Source organism: Budorcas taxicolor, chromosome 19 (genome assembly GCF_023091745.1).
Source record: "Budorcas taxicolor isolate Tak-1 chromosome 19, Takin1.1, whole genome shotgun sequence".
Lineage (NCBI taxonomy): Eukaryota > Metazoa > Chordata > Mammalia > Artiodactyla > Bovidae > Budorcas > Budorcas taxicolor.
This window is the reverse complement of record NC_068928.1, coordinates 33,178,980-33,197,251: the sequence shown is the minus strand read 5'-3', so window position 1 is coordinate 33,197,251 and position 18,272 is coordinate 33,178,980. Positions and strand designations below refer to the sequence as shown.

At 46.2% G+C, this 18,272-nt stretch overlaps 2 protein-coding genes across 13 annotated transcripts in view; one reads left to right on the top strand and one right to left on the bottom strand.

Annotated features, from left to right (window-relative positions):
* Positions 1-5,423, top strand: part of TTC19 (tetratricopeptide repeat domain 19) — a 29,032-nt gene extending 23,609 nt beyond the window's left edge. Inside the window, exons 8-10 of the mRNA XM_052658199.1 lie at positions 2,952-3,106; positions 3,811-3,973; positions 4,331-5,423. Of these exons, the coding sequence (XP_052514159.1) occupies positions 2,952-3,106; positions 3,811-3,973; positions 4,331-4,464 (452 nt within the window). The 3' untranslated portion in view covers positions 4,465-5,423. The remainder of the gene's footprint in view (positions 1-2,951; positions 3,107-3,810; positions 3,974-4,330) is intronic.
* A 901-nt stretch (positions 5,424-6,324) lies between these two features.
* The window catches only part of NCOR1 (nuclear receptor corepressor 1), a 113,618-nt gene continuing 101,670 nt past the window's right edge, over positions 6,325-18,272 (bottom strand). For 7 of the 12 annotated variants that reach the window (XM_052658700.1, XM_052658707.1, XM_052658703.1 and 4 more), the window contains 6 exons: positions 17,477-17,623; positions 16,087-16,229; positions 13,288-13,341; positions 12,690-12,911; positions 9,110-9,289; positions 6,325-7,604 (listed from right to left, as the gene is read on the bottom strand). In XM_052658700.1, coding sequence (XP_052514660.1) covers positions 7,417-7,604; positions 9,110-9,289; positions 12,690-12,911; positions 13,288-13,341; positions 16,087-16,229; positions 17,477-17,623 — 934 coding nt within the window. In that variant the 3' untranslated portion in view covers positions 6,325-7,416. Of the gene's footprint in view, positions 7,605-9,109; positions 9,290-10,526; positions 11,580-11,739; positions 11,825-12,689; positions 12,912-13,287; positions 13,342-16,086; positions 16,230-17,476; positions 17,624-18,272 lie in introns of those variants that run through there. The other 5 variants (XM_052658704.1, XM_052658711.1, XM_052658712.1 and 2 more) reach the window with 5 other exon arrangements.

Genomic DNA, 18,272 nt, shown 5'->3' with positions numbered 1-18,272 from the left:
TGCAGCCTCGCAGGTCAAGGACGTTCCTGGAGCATGAGCAGCAAATGCCTTTAGCTTCAAAGACCCTGTAGCCTCTCCCAGATTATTATTGCTGGGTACCTGTGCTCGAGTTCTTCCAAATCAAAGATGCTCTTCTCACTGATGGAGACTGCATTTATGCAAGCCTGATTTGGTGCACAGATATAGTAAGTACACTGAGTCATTCTCAGCATTCCTGGAATAAAAGCTGCTTGGTGCATTTGAAAATTCAGGTTGCTTGTATTTTGACTAAAGATTTCTGTGGTGAATCTTTTTCATAGACTGATTTTAGGTTACCTCATCTTTTTCTCCTAGGAATGATTTGTGATAAAGAATTACTTACAATTAAAGTCTGAGGAGATAAATATACTTCCCTCCCCTCAGATTCGAATAGCCCTTTGGGGGCAGCGGTTTCCTCCACTGTCAGTAGGTTTCTTTGGTGTGTGACTTCTAGTGGTGTTTGTTTATATTGGTATTTCAAAGAAGCATGCTTTAATTGTTATTAGAGAAAGGAACTCTGGTACTTTACTAAGGTATGAACTTAGCAGTGTGCTGATGGTCTCACTACGGAGTCTTTATTTCTCCCTTGGTCCTATATTTAGAGCTGTGTGTTAAAAAACTTTATGTTACAGTGATTAGAATGTACTGTGAATTTAAAATATATTTTCTTAATGAAATATTAACAGGTAAAACTTACCTCATCAGTTAATTCCTTCTAAAAAGCTTTACTATCTTTACCGCCATTGTAGTTGAATTACTGTTACTGGTATCAGGGGTAATAATTTTCCACTAGAATTACTTGTCATTTTATTCTTGTATTTTTGAGTCACAGTATTGAACATATAGTCTCCTTTTAAAGTATACGGAGTATACTTTTTTAATGTAGAAATATTTACAGAGAATTAGCATGTGTTCCAGTAATGAGTCAGCAGTCATTTTTGAAACAGTTTTCAGAACTGGAGTACTGGACACATTATTTTGTGATAGTTTCAGTACACAGTAAACATCTTTGTCTTGTTCTCTAGGAGTGCAGATTTTAGTGTCTGTAGGTGTTGTGACTCTTCCGGTCACCTTGGGCCTGTGTCAGTACCTGGGGGGCACAGAGCTTCTCTGCCTGGGCCTTTCTCCACGCTGTTATCTCACAATAGTGTGGATTAATTTTACAAGCTTTTTGCTCAGCATTTAAAGAGTGCGCCTAATGAGATCTATTTTTATTGCTTCAGAAAAATGGTATCTTAAGTGATATTTGGTGCCATCTTATGTTTTGCTTCTGTGTATTGGTTATATTTATCCATAAATTTATATGTGCTTTTTGTTTAAAAAGTTTAAAATTTGCAAGGTGATCTATTTAAAACTTGGTTTGGTTTTTATCATTTGCTTTTCATATATAACTAGGTTAGAGTAAGAACTTTGGGTTTTTACTAGAAGGAAAGTTTTATTTTCACTTTTACCTTCTGAGATTATTTTTATAGATACTTTATTTGCATTGTTTTATTTAAACTATCCCCTTAATAACTGATCATATGGTTATTTGGCAACATCGTCGTCTCTAAAGTCTATGCACCGTTTAAACTTGGAAGATACGGAAGGAGTTGTTTCAGTGTGGTGATCCCTTTGTTGGTAAACAGACCTGTCTGAACCCCTTCACTTGGGCATCCGGTAATCGTGCTCTGTGAGGTTATCCGAGGGACCCTCTGAGTCCTCCGTGTGAATATTCCCCTCTGCTGAGCTGTCTGCAGTGTCCTTTCCGCCAGCTCACCACCAATTGAGTGCTGTTTGTGTCGTGGCTCCAAGGCCTTTACTTGGCCGACTGCTGTTAGCTGCTGGTCCCCAGCCCTGTTGTCTGGCTCTTCTTTTTCAGACATGGTATGTTGGAAGCTGCCATACATTGCAGCCTTTATTACTGTTCTTCAAAAAATAGATTAGCTGTTCTTTAAATTGGGTTATGATGCTTCATCCCAGGATTCTGAGTGTTCTCTGGTTCCTTTCTGTGCGTTGTTTTCATACCAGAAAATTTTATTGGCCCTAGGCTTTTTGTTAGAGTAAGAGTTTATCAGAATAAGAGTTTATCTTCACCTGGTTCATGCTAGATAATACTAGTTTCAAACTAAAAATAATACTGTTTTAATGTATTTGTGGACTCAACCTTAAAAGGTATGGAAAGGTTCATTACTTATATTACAATAATTGTGACTTATAAGAAATATCTATTTGGTCATTCAGATGATGAAAATGTCTCATACATTGGTCTTTGTTCATCATAGTTCCTGCCTCAGAACTCCCCAGATCCTTCAAGTTTTCTTAAGTGTGGAGTGTGATTTAGCTTATTGTTAAAGCACAGGGGCTGGTGGCCAGTAGAGCCAACCATGTGGTTGGAGGGTTGGAGCCTTCAGTCTTACCCCTGACTGGGATGGAAGGTGACTCAGTTGCCAGCGCTCTGTTAAAGACGCCACCATCAACACCCCAGAGGATGGGGCTTGGGGCTCTTCTGGAGGGGGCACAGGGACAGTGGCACCTGCAGAGGCGGGAAGCCCCTCCCCCCCACCTCACCTGTTCCTGAGTTGTATCCTTATAGAAACAGGTGATCTGTGAGCCACTGTAGCAAACTGATTGAACCCGAGGGGAGGGGTCCTGGGAACCTCTCATCCCCGGGTGACACCCTGGACCAGTGTCTGGAGTTGGGTGGGGGGTTACCTGGGGACTCTCTGGGTAGGTGGTGTCAGGGGAGTTGAATTCTTGGATACACCTACTTGTTGGTTTGGCAAATCCCCCCTTCCCAACACACACTTGGGTCCAAGAGCCAGTGTAGATGTTAATCACCTTGTGTATAAGTATGGGTCAGGAGGACTGGTTTAGTGACTGTGTTCAGAGCACTTGCCCCCCCTTGTGGTTGTTGTTCGTTGCACCCAGCACCGCTCACGCTTCCTTCTCAGCGGATGACAAGGCCAACACACAGCTCCTTCTGGGCATGTGTCTGGACGCCTACGCGCGCTACCTGCTCTTCTCCCAGCAGCCATCTCAGGCACAGAGGATGTATGAGAAAGCTCTGCGGATTTCTGAGGAAATACTTGGAGAAAGACACCCACAGGTAAGGGGGGACAGCAGGCGTCTAAGACGAAGATTTCAGAATCCAGAATAGGAAATGCGGACAGACCCTCGGCAGAGGGCCCTGATGCATCCACTCCCCCCCACCCCCTGTTAGGAAGGGTCTGAGGCTGCCAGGGAGGTACTAGATCTGCCCAGAGGTCTTCGAGAGCACTGGTTTGCCATAGGACGGGTCACATCCTGTCACTACTTTTTGCTGTGTTTATTTGCTGCTGCTTTTTTGACAAATTAATAAGTAATATTCATCTTGCTACCTGGTTTCCAGGTTTGTATCATTTTCCAGAGGGTCAGACTGCTGCTGTGCACTGTAGATGATAAATGCACCTGACTTACAGAGGCTGACACCTGACCCCCCAAGGGGCACCACTAGGAAAGACAGCCCTTCAGGGCATCCACAGAACACCAGACACTAGGGCTATGGAAAGTGAAGAGTTGCTCAGTCATGTCTGACTCTTTGCAAACCCCATGGACAAGTCTATGGAATTCTTCAGGCCGGAATACTAGAGTGGGATGCCATTCCCTCTCCAGGGGATCTTCTACCCAGGGATTGAACCCAGGTCTCCTGCACTGCAGGTGGATTTTTTACCAGCTGAGCCACCAGGGAAGCCCAAGAGTACTGGCGTGGGTAGCTGTTGTCTTCTCCAGCGAATCTTCGTTTGCAAGCAGCAGCTGTTTTCTCCCGTGTAGACCATCGTGCTGCTGAATGACCTGGCCACTACCTTGGACACACAGGGCCGCACTGACGAGGCCTGTGTTCACGCACAGAGGGCATCAGACCTGGCGAGGCAGGTGGAACACCCTGAACTGCACGTGCTGCTCAGCAATCTGGCTGCAGTCCTGACGCACAGAGGTGCGGGGTGCCCATCAGTGGGTCGGGAACCTGGGTGGTGGGCTGAGGGTGGGCAGTGAGGCCATGGTCCTTTGTTTCTGGAGTGCTCCACAGGCTCCTCCTCTTTGGCATGTGGACAGCTCGATGTGTCCTCATGAAGCTCTGCTCTCTGCTCAGAAACCTGCAGGGACAGGTCCCTTACCCGAATCTCCATCAGGGAAGGGCTCCCTGAGGTCCGGGCGTCCCATGGTCATAGCTTATTTCACACCAGGTCTCACACTGTGAACTAAAGCTGTCCCATCGCACGTGCTTTCTCTTCAGAATGTTTCAGAATCATGATGAAACATGCATTTTCTCCCTTCTCTCGGGCTGTTCCAGAACTGTACGCACAAGCAGAAGAGACCTATAGGGAAGCACTGAGGCAAGCGGAGCTGAAGAGAGACGAGGCTTCTGTGCAGCACATCAGGGAAGAGCTGGCTGAGCTGGCAAGAAAAAGCAGACCTTTGTCATGACTACCAATACCTCTGTTCCAGTCCTGGTGGCTCCCAATCAGTCAGTGGCTTAAATCCTCTGTCTGTGACATGCATGTCCCCTCACCTAAGCCTTGGTGGAGGACAAGCTATGCTGTTTGTTTTGCACGCACCCCCCTCCCCTGACTGACTGACTTTTTATGGACTGTTGTCAGGCGGTGCTCTGTTTTAATGGATGGTTGGGGAGGTGGTGAACCGTTGCAGGTTAAGAGGGACCAGTGTTCACCTGGAGTGGGGGCATCTCTACTGTAAGGTTTTGGTTCATTGATTTGCTGCTATGTCTTATTTTATCAAGACCTGGCAGAACAGAGCTACCAATCTCATGATGGTGAGTTGCTTTCTCTTCTTCTCTCATGAAGACCACTGTGGGATTTAATGCATAAAAAAGTAGTATCTTGGTTGCCACAAAGCATCAGACGTGAAGCTTTAAAGTGGGAATCGGGCACTTGGAATTAGTAGTGTCCCCTTTAGATTATACATAAAAGTGGACTGCGTGTTTCTGTACGTTTCTGGTTGTAGATGTGAAGAAAGGAAGAAAAGGAATGACAATTCCTACGGTCCGTCCCTTCTGAGCATGCAGCCCTCTGGGCTAAGTCACAGGGTAGAGTTGTCTGAGGGCTGCCAAGTCCCCTGACTCAGAGAGGAACCCTGGGGGTGACGTACTGACAGTAATGGGGCCATAGAGGAAGCACTGCCTGGACCCCAGCCCTGAGTCGTGAGTTTTGCTTCTCAGTCTCCCCGTGGGGGTCTTTGGACTCTTTCCGCCCTGGGAGAAGGTCAGTGTGGCCTAACCTGGATGGTGTGTCGAGAGCGCCGTCCCTACCCTGGGGCAGTCCTGCAGTCCCTCTGGTGTGGGGGTGGGGAGGATGAACTAGTGCCTTTGGCTCCTGTGTACACAAGAAGGATCCCTTCCTAATAAACCAGGAGACACCATGACAGTATTGTATGGATTGAATACTGAAGTCTTTCTTCTGAGTTTCTCATAAAGTCATTGACTCTTTAGAATTAAAAATACAGGAATTAGGCTCAAATCAGAATCTTCTATTAGAATAATCTTCTATTTTGCTGATGTAAGCATCTTCTCATTGTCTCACAAGGTTAATAATTCCTTTAATCAAGTTTCAGTGCAACCTGGTTATAACTACTCACCTTCAGCATCTAGTGCGCGTTTACCTCTTCACAGCTGCATGAGTTGCTGCTGAAAGGGAGGTGTTCTTTGCTTCACATGTTTTACCGAGGAATTTCTCCCCCTCAGTGACACGGTCGAGCCTGTCAGTACATTCCCTGCACTGAGGCCCCAGAGCAAGGAGGACTAACCACCACTGACTGGGCTGAAGTCAGAGGTCAACTGCCCAGGCATGGTGCCCTGACCACCCCACCCGAAGCTTATTTTGAGCTCACTTACATGTGGGTGCAGCCATAGGCCTCAAGAGGTGTTGGCTAGCATTCCTGTCCTTGTTGCTTTTTTAAAACAACATGGGCAAAATATTGAACCTGCATCCACACCTATTAAACAGGGACTAGATGCCAAGGGATGGGAGGCGTCTCAGTCACTACAAAGGAGGCCTCTCCTCCTCCAGCTGTCAGACAGCTGCTCTCTCTAGAGGCTTGAGGACTTCTATTGAAAAACTCAGGTCTAGTTTGGAGTCTGTAAAGTCCAAGTGTTTATCATCTTGAGAGACCTCTTTCCTTTCTAAACAAACACCTCCCCAAACCATTAGCATCCGTGCGCTGCAGAAGGATGTGCCAGTGCTATGCTTGAGTGTATGAAAAAAATTTAATTCAACAAGAAATTACTAATGAAGATTAAGACTGGTCCTCCAGTACCAGTCTTCTAAATTATTTGCTCCTTGAGATTCGGTGAAATGAAAACATTTGATGACAAACACTTGCCCACAAGGAATCGAAGTGAAAATATAAGCACAAGGCGGCATGCAGCGGAAGGGCCGTCTGCTTCTCCTAAGCCCAGGAGGACACACAGCCGAGAGGGTCCATACCACGTGTCACCTTCCAACTTGGCCAGTGACACATCAGCTAACCTGAGACACCAAAGCCTTTAGTCACAATCATCTACTGTAGCTATGGACTGGTGGACAGGGCAGTCAGATTTATTTGCAAACCAAAAGCTTTGCTGCATCAAATGCAGGCAAATACCCAAGGTGCAGTTCATTACCAGTGTGCGTAACAGCGAGGTACGTACACCTCAAATAAGCCTTTAAAATGTTAGAAACTGAACTAGAACAATATCCATGCAGTACTATATTTTCAGTGCTTCTAATTAAAAAAAAAAGCCTGCCCGGGAAATTTACAATATGGCAGAATTTTGTTTCTCCTTTAGACCCTAATACGTTAATGTACAGATTTTATGGCAGTGTCTGTTAAAAATCTAAACATCTCCACAAGATTTTAAACATCACCAGGAATCTGAGCTTAGAGGAGACAAGTACAATGCCCGTGACAGCCAACACCATGGAACTGGGCTGTATGACGTTGTTTGGAAGGCAAGGGTTAAAAAGGTAGATGAGAGATTTTTTAAAAATCACCCCCAAGTTGATGTGCTGATTGAACATAAGTACACCAGATACTACAGCGAGGGGAACACTGCAAAAAAGGTCCTCTATTTACAGAGTGATTAGAGACATCATGGTTTCTTTACAAACAGATGTAAGAACAGGAATTAGCCACTTTTTAAAAACTCTACATGTCGACCCTCCACTATTACTATAATCCACAGAACTCCCTGTATCAAGGCAGTCTTTTCCAAACCTCATTTGACCCCAAAATGAATTTTCATCGTCTCTTTACCGTCCATGGTCCAGGCTCTCCAGAAAAGTCTCTGGGCACAAATCCTAGGCGGGCAGGCATCGGGCCTGCAGTTAGAAAGGAAGCCATCAGAAACTGGAGCCCCCCAACCCTGGGACCCCTGCCCACAGGTCAGTCGTCGCTATCAGACAGCGTCTCGTACTGTGCGGACAGCAGCGGGGCCGGCTCCCGCTCCCATATCCTGCTCGGCTGGTGCGGGGCAGCCGGGTTGGCCGAGGTGGGAGTGCAGGCGACGGGTGCGGGGGGTGTGCTGCTGAGCATCCGCATGGTCAGGGGGTTGTAGGGGAACTGTGTCGAGCCTGCGGAGAGAGGTGAGCACATCTGAGCGGGGTGCGGGGTGGGGGCAGAACAGACCTCCCCGCTGTACCGTTCCCAAGCAACCAACCGTCCAGAAGGATACAAAGCCAGTGAGCACTTGAGGCTGGGCTGCTGCTGAATCCAAGTGGAACTCCTGGATTTTTGGCTCAAACTAAGACTCTGGTAACACAGGAAGAAGCAGGAAGTTCGGGGACAAGGGCCCAGCTGGTCAGGGGCAGGCTGCGGAGGGGGACACACAAGCCTCACAACAGCACTGCACCTTCTGCCAATGCCTAGATCATGTCATTGTCTCCAGGAAGCCACCTACAATCTAAGAAATGCTAAAACCAGAGCAAACACCACAGCATCAAAGAGACAAGAAGAAAGTCATTGGTCTAGGAAGTTTTCAAACCAGTAAGTCCCCACTCTGCATGTGGTGGGAGAAACTATAAAGTGATTAAGTGTACCTTAAATTATGTTTTATAATACCAATAAGAAATTTGTAACTAAAGGAGGGGCACAGTTCAGATTTTTTCATTGATGTATTTGTGGAGTTAATTCCTCTGAAAAGCACAGATGAAACTCTAAAATCCACAGCAACTATCCCAGTTATAGTGGAAGTGTTCAGTCACGTCTGACTCTTTGTGACCCCATGGACTAGAGCCCACCAGTCTCTGTCCACGGCATTCTCCAGGCAAGAGTACTGGTGTAGGTAACCATTCCCTTCTCCAAGGGATATTCCCGACCCAGAGATCGGTCTGAGCCACCAGGGAAGCCCTCCATTATTATCATGGTTATTCGTAATTTTTAAAAGGTTACAAAATGGGGACTTCCCTGGTGGACCAGTGGTTAAGAACCTGCTTCCAATGCAGGGGATTCAGATTTGATCCCTGGCCAGGGAACAATGATGCCACAGGTCAACCAAGCCTGTGCAGCCCAACTGCTGAGCACAGGCAACAGCTAGACAGGCTGCTGCACTGCAACAGGAAGCCCTTGCACAGCAGTAAGAACGACGTCCAAGCACCACAACCAAGACCCAGTGCAGCTTATAAATAGTCATAAAAGGGCAAACGTTAAAAATATCCTAGACTTCTGTTTTTGCCTGTAAAAGACGGCCTACAGAGGGGTGCTGGCTTTCTTCCGTGTTTGGTTTTGGTTCCCATTAACTCCTAAGAACTTTCTCTGAGGACATCTGTGCAGAAGGTGTGGGAGAGCTGAAGCCACAGGCCCCAGCCGTGCCACCTGGGTCAGGTGCCGCCACTGGCTCTCCACAGGTGCAAGGGGCCTGAGGGCAGCTGTGCTCACAGCTCTTCCTCTCTGCTAGTAATCAAACATTCTTAAAAATTTTCAGATTATGTAAATTCAGTTTCTATTAAGAACAGTGGAACCCTTTAACCATACCATAATGGAAAGCATTTTTTAGCAGAACACCTGATTTTAGGAGCAGCACTAACCAAGGCCTTGGCGTCAGCTCATGCGGACCTGCACCCTGGCAGCAGCCCCTCACCTGTCGAGGAAGGTCTGTCCTCCCAGGCCCAGCCCGGCGTCTGCCTGTGATAGTCCCCTTCTGAGTGCACGGAGGAGACCGATGAGGGCCGCTCCGCTCCCAGGTAGCCCTGCCCCGGGACAGGCGATTTCGATTTCCTGCTGTTAGCCTTGCTGAGCAGCTTTGGTTTGCAAACTCCTCCTGAAAGTGGAATAAACTGTCATTACTGACACACAGTAGTCACATTCACAAACTGAAAGTGCACCCCAGTGCTGCTGACCATCTGCTGCAAGAGAAAGCAGGATGGGAGCATGAAGAATCCAGACCCTGGTAAACATACAAGAGAGAGCCAGAACTCGCAGCAACTAAAGTCAAAGGGGGTATGTCCGTCCTCATGCCATAAACTCAGAAACGTAACCAAGAAACTAACATTTCTGAAACATCATTTCTTTCTTAGCCTTGGAGCACAAAACTGCTAAGAAGCTGAAAACTGACAAAAGTCTTAAATCCTCACTATCCTGCCCTCATCAATCTACAGAAGAGTGAAGAGCAGGAGGAGAAAATCTGCACAAGAGAAGCCCCTTCAAGCTGTTGGACATCAGCTGGCCAGGGCAAGTCAAGGAAGCCCTTTCTGCCTCTCCAGGCTGTTTAGTTGGTTTGCAGGACTGGGAAGCCCTAACTGGGCTCTCACACAGAACATTAAAAGGATCTCAGAAGAGATCAGAGCCCAGGTCAGCAGCCCCAGCAGAATGGTTTCACCCTGCCCCCAGTCCTTGGGGTACAGAAAAAAGGGAGAAAAAGCATTTTCTACCCCTCTATCTGGAGAGAGAAGAAATCCAAGTCCTTGGTGATGAGGACAATATAACACAGAAAATGGGGGTGGGGTGTACTTCAAACACTGGGGGAAAACTTCACAGTACATGAAGGCCATTTACAAACGAAGCTCAAAGAAGAGATCACCAAAATGAATGAGGCTTATGAAAAGGCTTATTAGGAAGTCAAGCCATGAAGGAAAAGGAAACACTGGTGCAAAGGAGAAATTTGAGAGTGAAAGCAACAGAAAAAGGATCAAGACGATTAAAACAATGAGAAGGTAACAGAGTACAAAGACTATCCAGTGAAAAGGCTACTTTCTCAGATGGAGAAAATAACTAAAGAACATCTGATAGAATTTTTCCCTGAGCACAGAAACTGGGAAGGTGCACACCCCCTCTGGTGATCAGGGAATCGACACAGGCTGAAGAACACCAACACACTGATGTACTTACTGAAGTTGAAGAAAAAAGGATTCTTTGGGCAGATAAAATGTCATCACTAAGAAAAAGGGAGGTGGTGGGGGAATCTAGTCTTACTTCTTACACAACAATGAACGCCAGAAGAAATACAACCATGTTTACAGAAGGTTTTGAGAAAAGTATGTGTCTTAATAGTAGGTTGGTGCAAACGTAATTGCGGTTTCAGACCGTGAATTTTAAATCATCATAACTAAGCTCAAACAGATCTTTATTAATTAAAATAGGAACCCTTACAATCAACATATTTTTGCCATTGAGAAGTAAGTTTGTTTATTTCTGTAGTGTAAAAATCTGTACTTTGTGATTCAACAAACTCTTGGAAAGCATTTTCTGCATCTTGCTGGTTGTGGAAGGCTTTTCCCTGCAAAAAGTTATCAGGATGCTTGAAGAAGTGGTAGTCAGTGGGCGAGAGGTCAGGCGAATATGGCAGATGAGACAAAGCTTCAGAGCCCAGTTTGCACGTCACAGAACCAGTGCTTCAGGAGTTGGACAGTCAGGCTTCGTGGAGAACTGGGCTCTGTTTGCCACTGCCAGCTGCAGGTGCTGCAGTTTTCGGTGCATCTCATCGATTTTCTGAGCACACTTCTCAGATGTAATGGTTTCACCAGGACTCAAAGCTGTAGTAGATCAGACGGACAGCAGACCATCAGTGACCATGACCTCTTTTTTGGTGCAAGTCTGGCTTGGGAAGTGCTTTTGGAGCTGCTTCTTCCAACCACTGAGCTGGCTGTTGCTGGCTGTCACATAAAACCCACTTTTCATTTCATATCACAATCCAAGAAATGGTTCACTGTTGTATCGAATAAGAGAAGACAACACTTTAAAACAATTTTTTTGTCAGCTCATATGGCACCCACTTATCCAGCTTTTTCACTTTCCTAATTTGCTTCAAATAGCTGTAGAATGGTCAACACTGAGTTCTTTAGCAACTCCTTGTGTGCTTGTGAGAGGATCAGCTTCGATGATGGCTCTCACTTGGTTGTTGTCAACTTGGAGTGGCCAGCCACGATGCTGTATCTTCAAGGCTCTCATCTCCTTTGCAAAATTTCTTGAACCACCACTTATACTGTATATTCATTAGCAGTTCCTGGGCCAAATTCATTGTTGTGAGTTGTCTCCACTGCTTTATGACCCATTTTGAACTCGAATAAGAAAATCGCTTGAATTTGCTTTTTGTCTAACACCATTTCCATAGTCTAAAATAAACATAAACAGCAAGTAACAAGTCATTAGCAAAAAAACATAAAGCAAGAAGTGTGCATTAAAATGATGTATAACATAACCACATTTAAGAAAGTATTCCAATATCAAACAGCAAATTTCAACCATGCAAAAACTAATTACTTTTGCACCAACCTAGTATTGTAATACCTGCCAAACTGTTAAACAAAGGCAGCAAAGAAGACCTTCTCGAGCAGGAAGGACCTCAGGACACAGCAGCCTTTTTGAAAAAACAGGGTATGAAACCTCACCACCAAGAAATGCCATGATAAAGACTATACAACAAGGAGAACTCTGTAAATCACCAATATTATAACTTAAAACACACACACAGACATTTAAAGTCAATAAAACTTGAAGGTTAGAGCAGAAATTAGAAGACAAGTATCTCATCTTTGAGAGCAGGAAGTGAATTTATATTGTCCTAATGTTAACATATATAGGGAAAAACAAAACCACTCATCTCTTTAATCTTTCTTATCCTTAGTGAAATCTTTTGTGTGACCATAACAGGAGAACAAACTTGAAATGTTGCTGACCTTCAGTTTATTAAGGCATATGAGAGATTCTCAACAGATTAAGAAAAAAGCTTATATATAAACATATAAAGCATAGAGTCATGGTTTTTTGTGTGCTTATAACAGGATGTATAATGACCTCATTCCAATAAGCTACCCTTTTTAACACTAGCTTTCTCTACAATGTGATCGAAAGGATTTTTTCCCCTTATTTTTTTCTGAGGCTTAAAATTCTTTTATATGGGGCCTGTCACTTTTATTACAATAGCAAGTCACTTTGATTCAAAAGCAGAATATGAAGTTGCATCAGTATTACAATTACAATGTATGCACACAGATAAGGACTGGATGAAAACAAAAACACTGATACACTGGAGGGTGACATTCTGGATAGAAATTTTCATCCCTTTTAATTTTATGTCACTTATAACATGTCTGAAGAGGTTGAAAAAAAGTTGAGGTGACTGAGCACATAAGTGAAATCTCTCCATGACCCATCAGAATCTGGGGTATGGACTGGCTTTTTCTTTGGAGACATGGTGAAGAGCACAAAAATGAGCCCCTTACCTGAGTGAGGTGACGGGTCCCCTTCCTCCCTCCGGGTCTCGCCGCTGGTCACCACTGAGGTGCTGGCGCCCCCAGGCCCCACTGCCACCGGTTGGGGCATGACCACCCCGTGATCCTCCACTTTGTCATCAAAGCTCCCCATGAGCGCCTTCCGGATGATGTCCTCCAGGCCGAGGTTACTGGCAGGGTCAGCAAAGGAGTGGCCTCTGGAGCTCACGGAGCCTGCAGGAGACGGCACAGCACCTGCCTGACTCTGAGGGAGGACGGGAGCAGGAACCGCCCAGGACACACGGCCTGGCACAGTGTTGACAGCACAGCCCCACAGAGGCAGCTAATCCCCCGAGAGCATGCGCTTTCCTGTGTTAAATCAGGCACCCACTGGTGTGAAAGTTGCTTCACGGTTTTCTTCTCTCTTTAGCTCAATAGTTTTGATTCTCTGTTCATTTGTTTTCAACAAGTACTCATTGACCCTCAGTTCACTTTTCACTGTGACTGCCTCCGTGTCCCTCCCCGACTAAATGATGTTCCTGGCATGCAGCCAGTACGCAATGCCTATTTGCTGGACTGACTGCTACTGTATGAGTTTTCTGAATCTTACCTGAGGTGGTGACTGCTGGCAGATTAAAGATCTCAGTTCCTGGCTGAGCAGCTGCTGTATTTAAAACAAACATTCAAGTTAATTAACTGAGATGTGATGATCACGTACACGGAATGAGATAAAGTCTCCAAAAAAAAGTCTACCGTAAATTAACCTTATTTTCCACGATCAACTTTATTTTTTACCCATTAAGTGAAGGTAAAGAGAAATAATTACTTTTTTAAGTAAATCAGAACAGGAGTAATACAGCCCAGGAAGGAAAGGACCTTCTGCAGCGCCAGAGAAACACACATAGGAAGAAGCTGGCCTCAGGACAGGAACCCAAGCTTCTAATCTCACAGCCAGGTGTGAGATTAGATCCTGGGGAGAATGCCCCCGTGAAAGGAACGAACATGACCACGTGTCCCTGCTGCAATTGCCAGGGTGAGGCAGAGATCCTGCCTGTCGGTTCTGTTCATTTCTGCTAACTGTGCAGTCTGTCATTTGCTCTATTTGAATGACAGCAGCTCGGACAACCTGGGAAATACTTGTAAAGCACTGTGCCCCAAATGGAAGAAGTTTGGGAATAGAAACAGTGTTTCTATCATGCCTTCCAGCTCAAGGTTGAAAACTTGAAAGAAAAAGAATCCAGGAAGTAAGTTAGTAGCCAGACAAGCAGTGTCCCAGAGAAGGGCGGCCCTGCACCAGGGAGAAGGCCTGTCCACGCAGATTGGGGTGAGGGGGCCTGGATGCTGACTCCTGGGACAAGGAGACGGGGGCGGGGAGGAGGCGCCTCACTTATGGGTCAGGGAACAGTAAACCGACTGAACCTGAAATAGCACAAGGGGGTAAGGAGGGCCTTGTAGTTTTCATAGAAACCTGGAGAACAGGACTCATTCCTTTCACAAATACATACCATTATTTGTGAAATGATACAAGCCGTACAAATACAAGCCATTATTTGGCTGAATAAGAAAATCATGTTCTTATTGGTCAAAAATGGTCAGATGAAGACAATTTCATATTGTTCAACCAACAATAACATACTGGACCCTGTGGGGTTCAGGTTAGCAGGTACTTCCTGAGGCCCTCAGAGCAAAGTCAGCTGGGAGCTGAGTGAAACGCCCATTCCCAGATCCCTGCATTGCTCTGGACTGACGGGAGTAAGACAGGCTTACGAGAGGACATGATCGTTCCTCAGAGGTGGGGAAAGGCAGTTCTACAGTGCTGGAAGCAAACCAACATCTCAGAGCCCTGCTGAGCAAGATCTGGCTTCTGAGGAGACACAAAAATCAGCCAAAGAAGCAGAGGAAGAAACTGGCAACAGCAGTACTGAAAACCAAGGGAACAGAGTATTTCTGGAAGGGGTAAGTTGTTCACTAGTGTTAACAGCAGCAGGGAGAACAGAGTCGCTAAGTTTAGAGCGTGAAGGCTTCTGCAGAGTAAAAGCACTGATGTCCTCAGTGGGAACCCTGAGCTGAGGCGAAGCCATCTTGGTTGCCGAGGGCTTGGACTTCTCAAATCTAGTAATTAAGAGCTGGGATAACTACACAAACAAGAAGTGACAGTGACACTGGGCTCATCCTTTCTCCTCTGGGACTTTCAACCTTTGTTAATCACCATGTCACAGATCCAAACATAACTCCACCTGGCAGTTCCTAGTTGGCAGGGTTTACTGATGGTAGAAACCCTGGGTTCTGCAGGGCTTCCCCAGAGCCTTGGATCACTGGGTACATGTGAAGAGAAGGGGATGAGTGAACCTGGCTGATGGCGTGACTGTGAAAACAGTAGGCAAGGAAGGTTGTGGGCATTTATGGGCAGCCCTGGGGAGGGTGTCGAGTGCAGAACTACTGGAGGCGTGAACTCTGGAGCTAGCACCCATGAGTCTGAACCACAGCCCTGCCACCTCAACAGTCACTAAACCCAAGCCTCAGTGTCCTCATCTACAAAGGAGATGATGCCAGCATGTGGCATGTAGAGTGTTGTGAAGGTGACAGGAGATAATCCACATTCACGCTGACAACAGGGCCTGGAGCAGGCAGTGGTGCCCAGGCCATGCACCATCTGCTGCCACTGCGTTGAGGTTGGCACCATCCTCAGTTGTGGGAGGTGCGCTTCCAAGGTAATCCACAAAGACTGGTAGAGCAGAGAAAGGCACAAACAAGTACACACAACTTGGTCCTACACTTGGTGCGACAGACACAGGACAGCAGGGAGAGGTATGGGCCATGGGCAGCTCATCACAGGAGGTTGGTGTTGGTACCAACACTAAGTCACTGGAACTGAACACACAGGTCATCGAAACACCCAGTGTGGTCCCAGACCCCTTTAAGATGATGAATTGGGGATGGGTCCTACCATGGTACTCAGAACCGACTGAAAGGCTAACTGAATGAAAGGTTTTTAGTGACCAGCACCTGGGATGGTAGGAATGCTTAGAGCTGGCTGCCTGTGCACGTCCACATTGGATAGACAACTAGAGGAGCACGACCTTGTCTGCAGACAGCTGGATGGTCTACCCAAATGAGGGGTAGACCAGGGGGTAAACACTGGAGAGCCAATCCAGCCCCACGTAAGACACACACTTCTGAGACCCACACTTGTTCAAAGAGAAAATGGGCAGCTGCGCACGTGCTGGGTGGGGCTCCCTCACAGAAAGCCCCCAAGCAGAGCCAACGGAGGCCTGTGGAGGAGTTCATATCATGTGTGCTTGGACCGGCCTGCCAGAGCCCTCATACTCAAGGGTTATGTGAGAGGCAACATGGAGCTATCATTATTTATGCACATTTTATGGGAGTTCATGAAAGAAATCCCACTTACCCATATCAGAGTCACCTCCACCAGAGGAGTTCAACTTACGAAAAATCTCTTGCTTCTTTGACTTCACCATGGGGGACGTGCTCTCGAGCTTGGTAAAGAATGAAGGCAGGTAGCTTATGCTGCCTGGTGAGCGGGAGTCATTCCTGCTGGGAACAGCCATTTGTTACCACCACACACACTACTCCCCTCCCTGCCCCACCCCCACTCCCACCCCCAACCCCCCCACCCCCTGCAAGTGCCAGGCCTGAGGCCCTCTCCATCTGAGCACTGACGTATCTGGGGCCAAGAGGACGTCAGAAAAGGAGCCCTGGAGTGTAGACGGTCTAGAACCAAGAGAGCAAACAGGTGGTAACAGGAGCCCTCAAAACAGCTTGCCATGCTCCTGTCTTCTCTGCAGCACAGACCCTGGTGTATTCAGGGTGACCACATAATCTGGGGACCATTTAACCAGCACAATTACTTTGTGTAAGACTGTAACCACTAGCATACCTGCCTATAAAATAGCAAGCCCTCACACCTAAGCAGTAGGCAGTTAGACCTAACAGCACAGCGACAGTGCAGAAATAAAACGGCATATTTGTTAGAATCTTTCCAGGCCTGCATGAGCGGAGTATCAATGTAAAGGCTTTCATATTTCATCTGCGGCTTCCGATGCTAACACATTTAGAAACACAAGTCTCCTCAACTAGCTCAGGACTACCCAGGAGCCAACTAGTGCCAGAGACGGTAACAGAGAACACATGAAAGGTGCTGATAACCTAATTGGGTCCATCACTCAAACGTGACAAAGAAGGTAACAAAAAAATGACTAACGTCTCTGTCCTCAAAAACTCACAAGCTTAGGGGAAAACATGTAAACATATAATTGAAGTTAACATCATTCCCTTTCCAAAACAGGATTTCTCCCTCATTTCACTGAAAGGTACCAGCACCTATTTGGGTGCCTATGAATTGTATAGGGGCCAAACTAAAAGCGTCTAAACCCAATGGAATAAATATCCACTAATTCACAGGGTGGGGGTAAGGGTTAGAAACTGGTGAGAAAACAGCAAGCAGTGCTCACTGCAACCTTCCACACACTGCACATGACGCCAGGTGCCTGGTGGGCACTTCAGGGGCTCAGTGTCTACACAGACAAAAAGGTTTTTAAAAAGATCCAGAAGGAATTAATTTCAAGGAGAATAATGAATAATTACTATCATCTACTTAAATATTAGAATTTCTTCAGTAAAATCCACTAGCATTTGATCACTAGGAAAATAAAGTGATTCTACTGACGTGATTGAAAGAGAAAAAACTGCACTGACTTCAGGAAAATGGAAGGCACCAAGTGCAAGCATGTGCATGCGCGTGCACGCACGCACAGCCACGCGGTGCTGCCCCTACGTACCTCTGCTCCGCGGGCTCGGCTCCACGCTGGGCCAGCAGCAGCACACTGTCCTGCTTCTCGTGCACAACAGGAACCTGAGGCGGGGAGATGGGCTCATAGGGCTCTGAAGAGATGTGACTCCTCTCTGGGGACTTTCCAGGCCTGATGCTGCAACATATGAAATGTGAGACTGTCTTCCCAGGGCTCACCTCGGCTCACCCTACACACACACAGACACTGGTTAGCTGGTTACTTCAGTCATTTCAGAGAACAAAAGTTGACACTGAATATTAGAAAAAAGTCACCTCAAATACTGTGAACTATTAATAGATCCCACTTATCACAACTAAAGATCCTGAGTGCCACAGCCAAATATTTTTTTTTAATGAATAAAAGCCATCAGTCACCTTTAATATATGCTTCATTATCATTATAGGTTAGTATTATTTGTCATTTCTTTCCCCAATCTACCCCATCCAATTAGAGGTGGCCATTTTTTGCCATTTCTTTTAGCTCTTTATTTAGATGATTTAGAGGTAACTACCAATCTTAGGCTTCCCTTGGGGCTCAGCTGGTAAAGAATCTGCCTGCAATGCGGGATCGAGACCTGGGTTGAATCCCTGGATTGGGAAGATTCCCTGGAGAAGGGAAAGGCTACCCACACTCCAGTATTCTGGCCTAGAGAATTCCATGGACTGTATAGTCCATGAGGTTGCAAAGAGTTGGACATGACTGAGTGGCTTTCACACTTTACCAATGGTATATACCTTTCTTGGTGAATCAAAACTTGAAACAGTAGGTATCAGTCTTACCACAA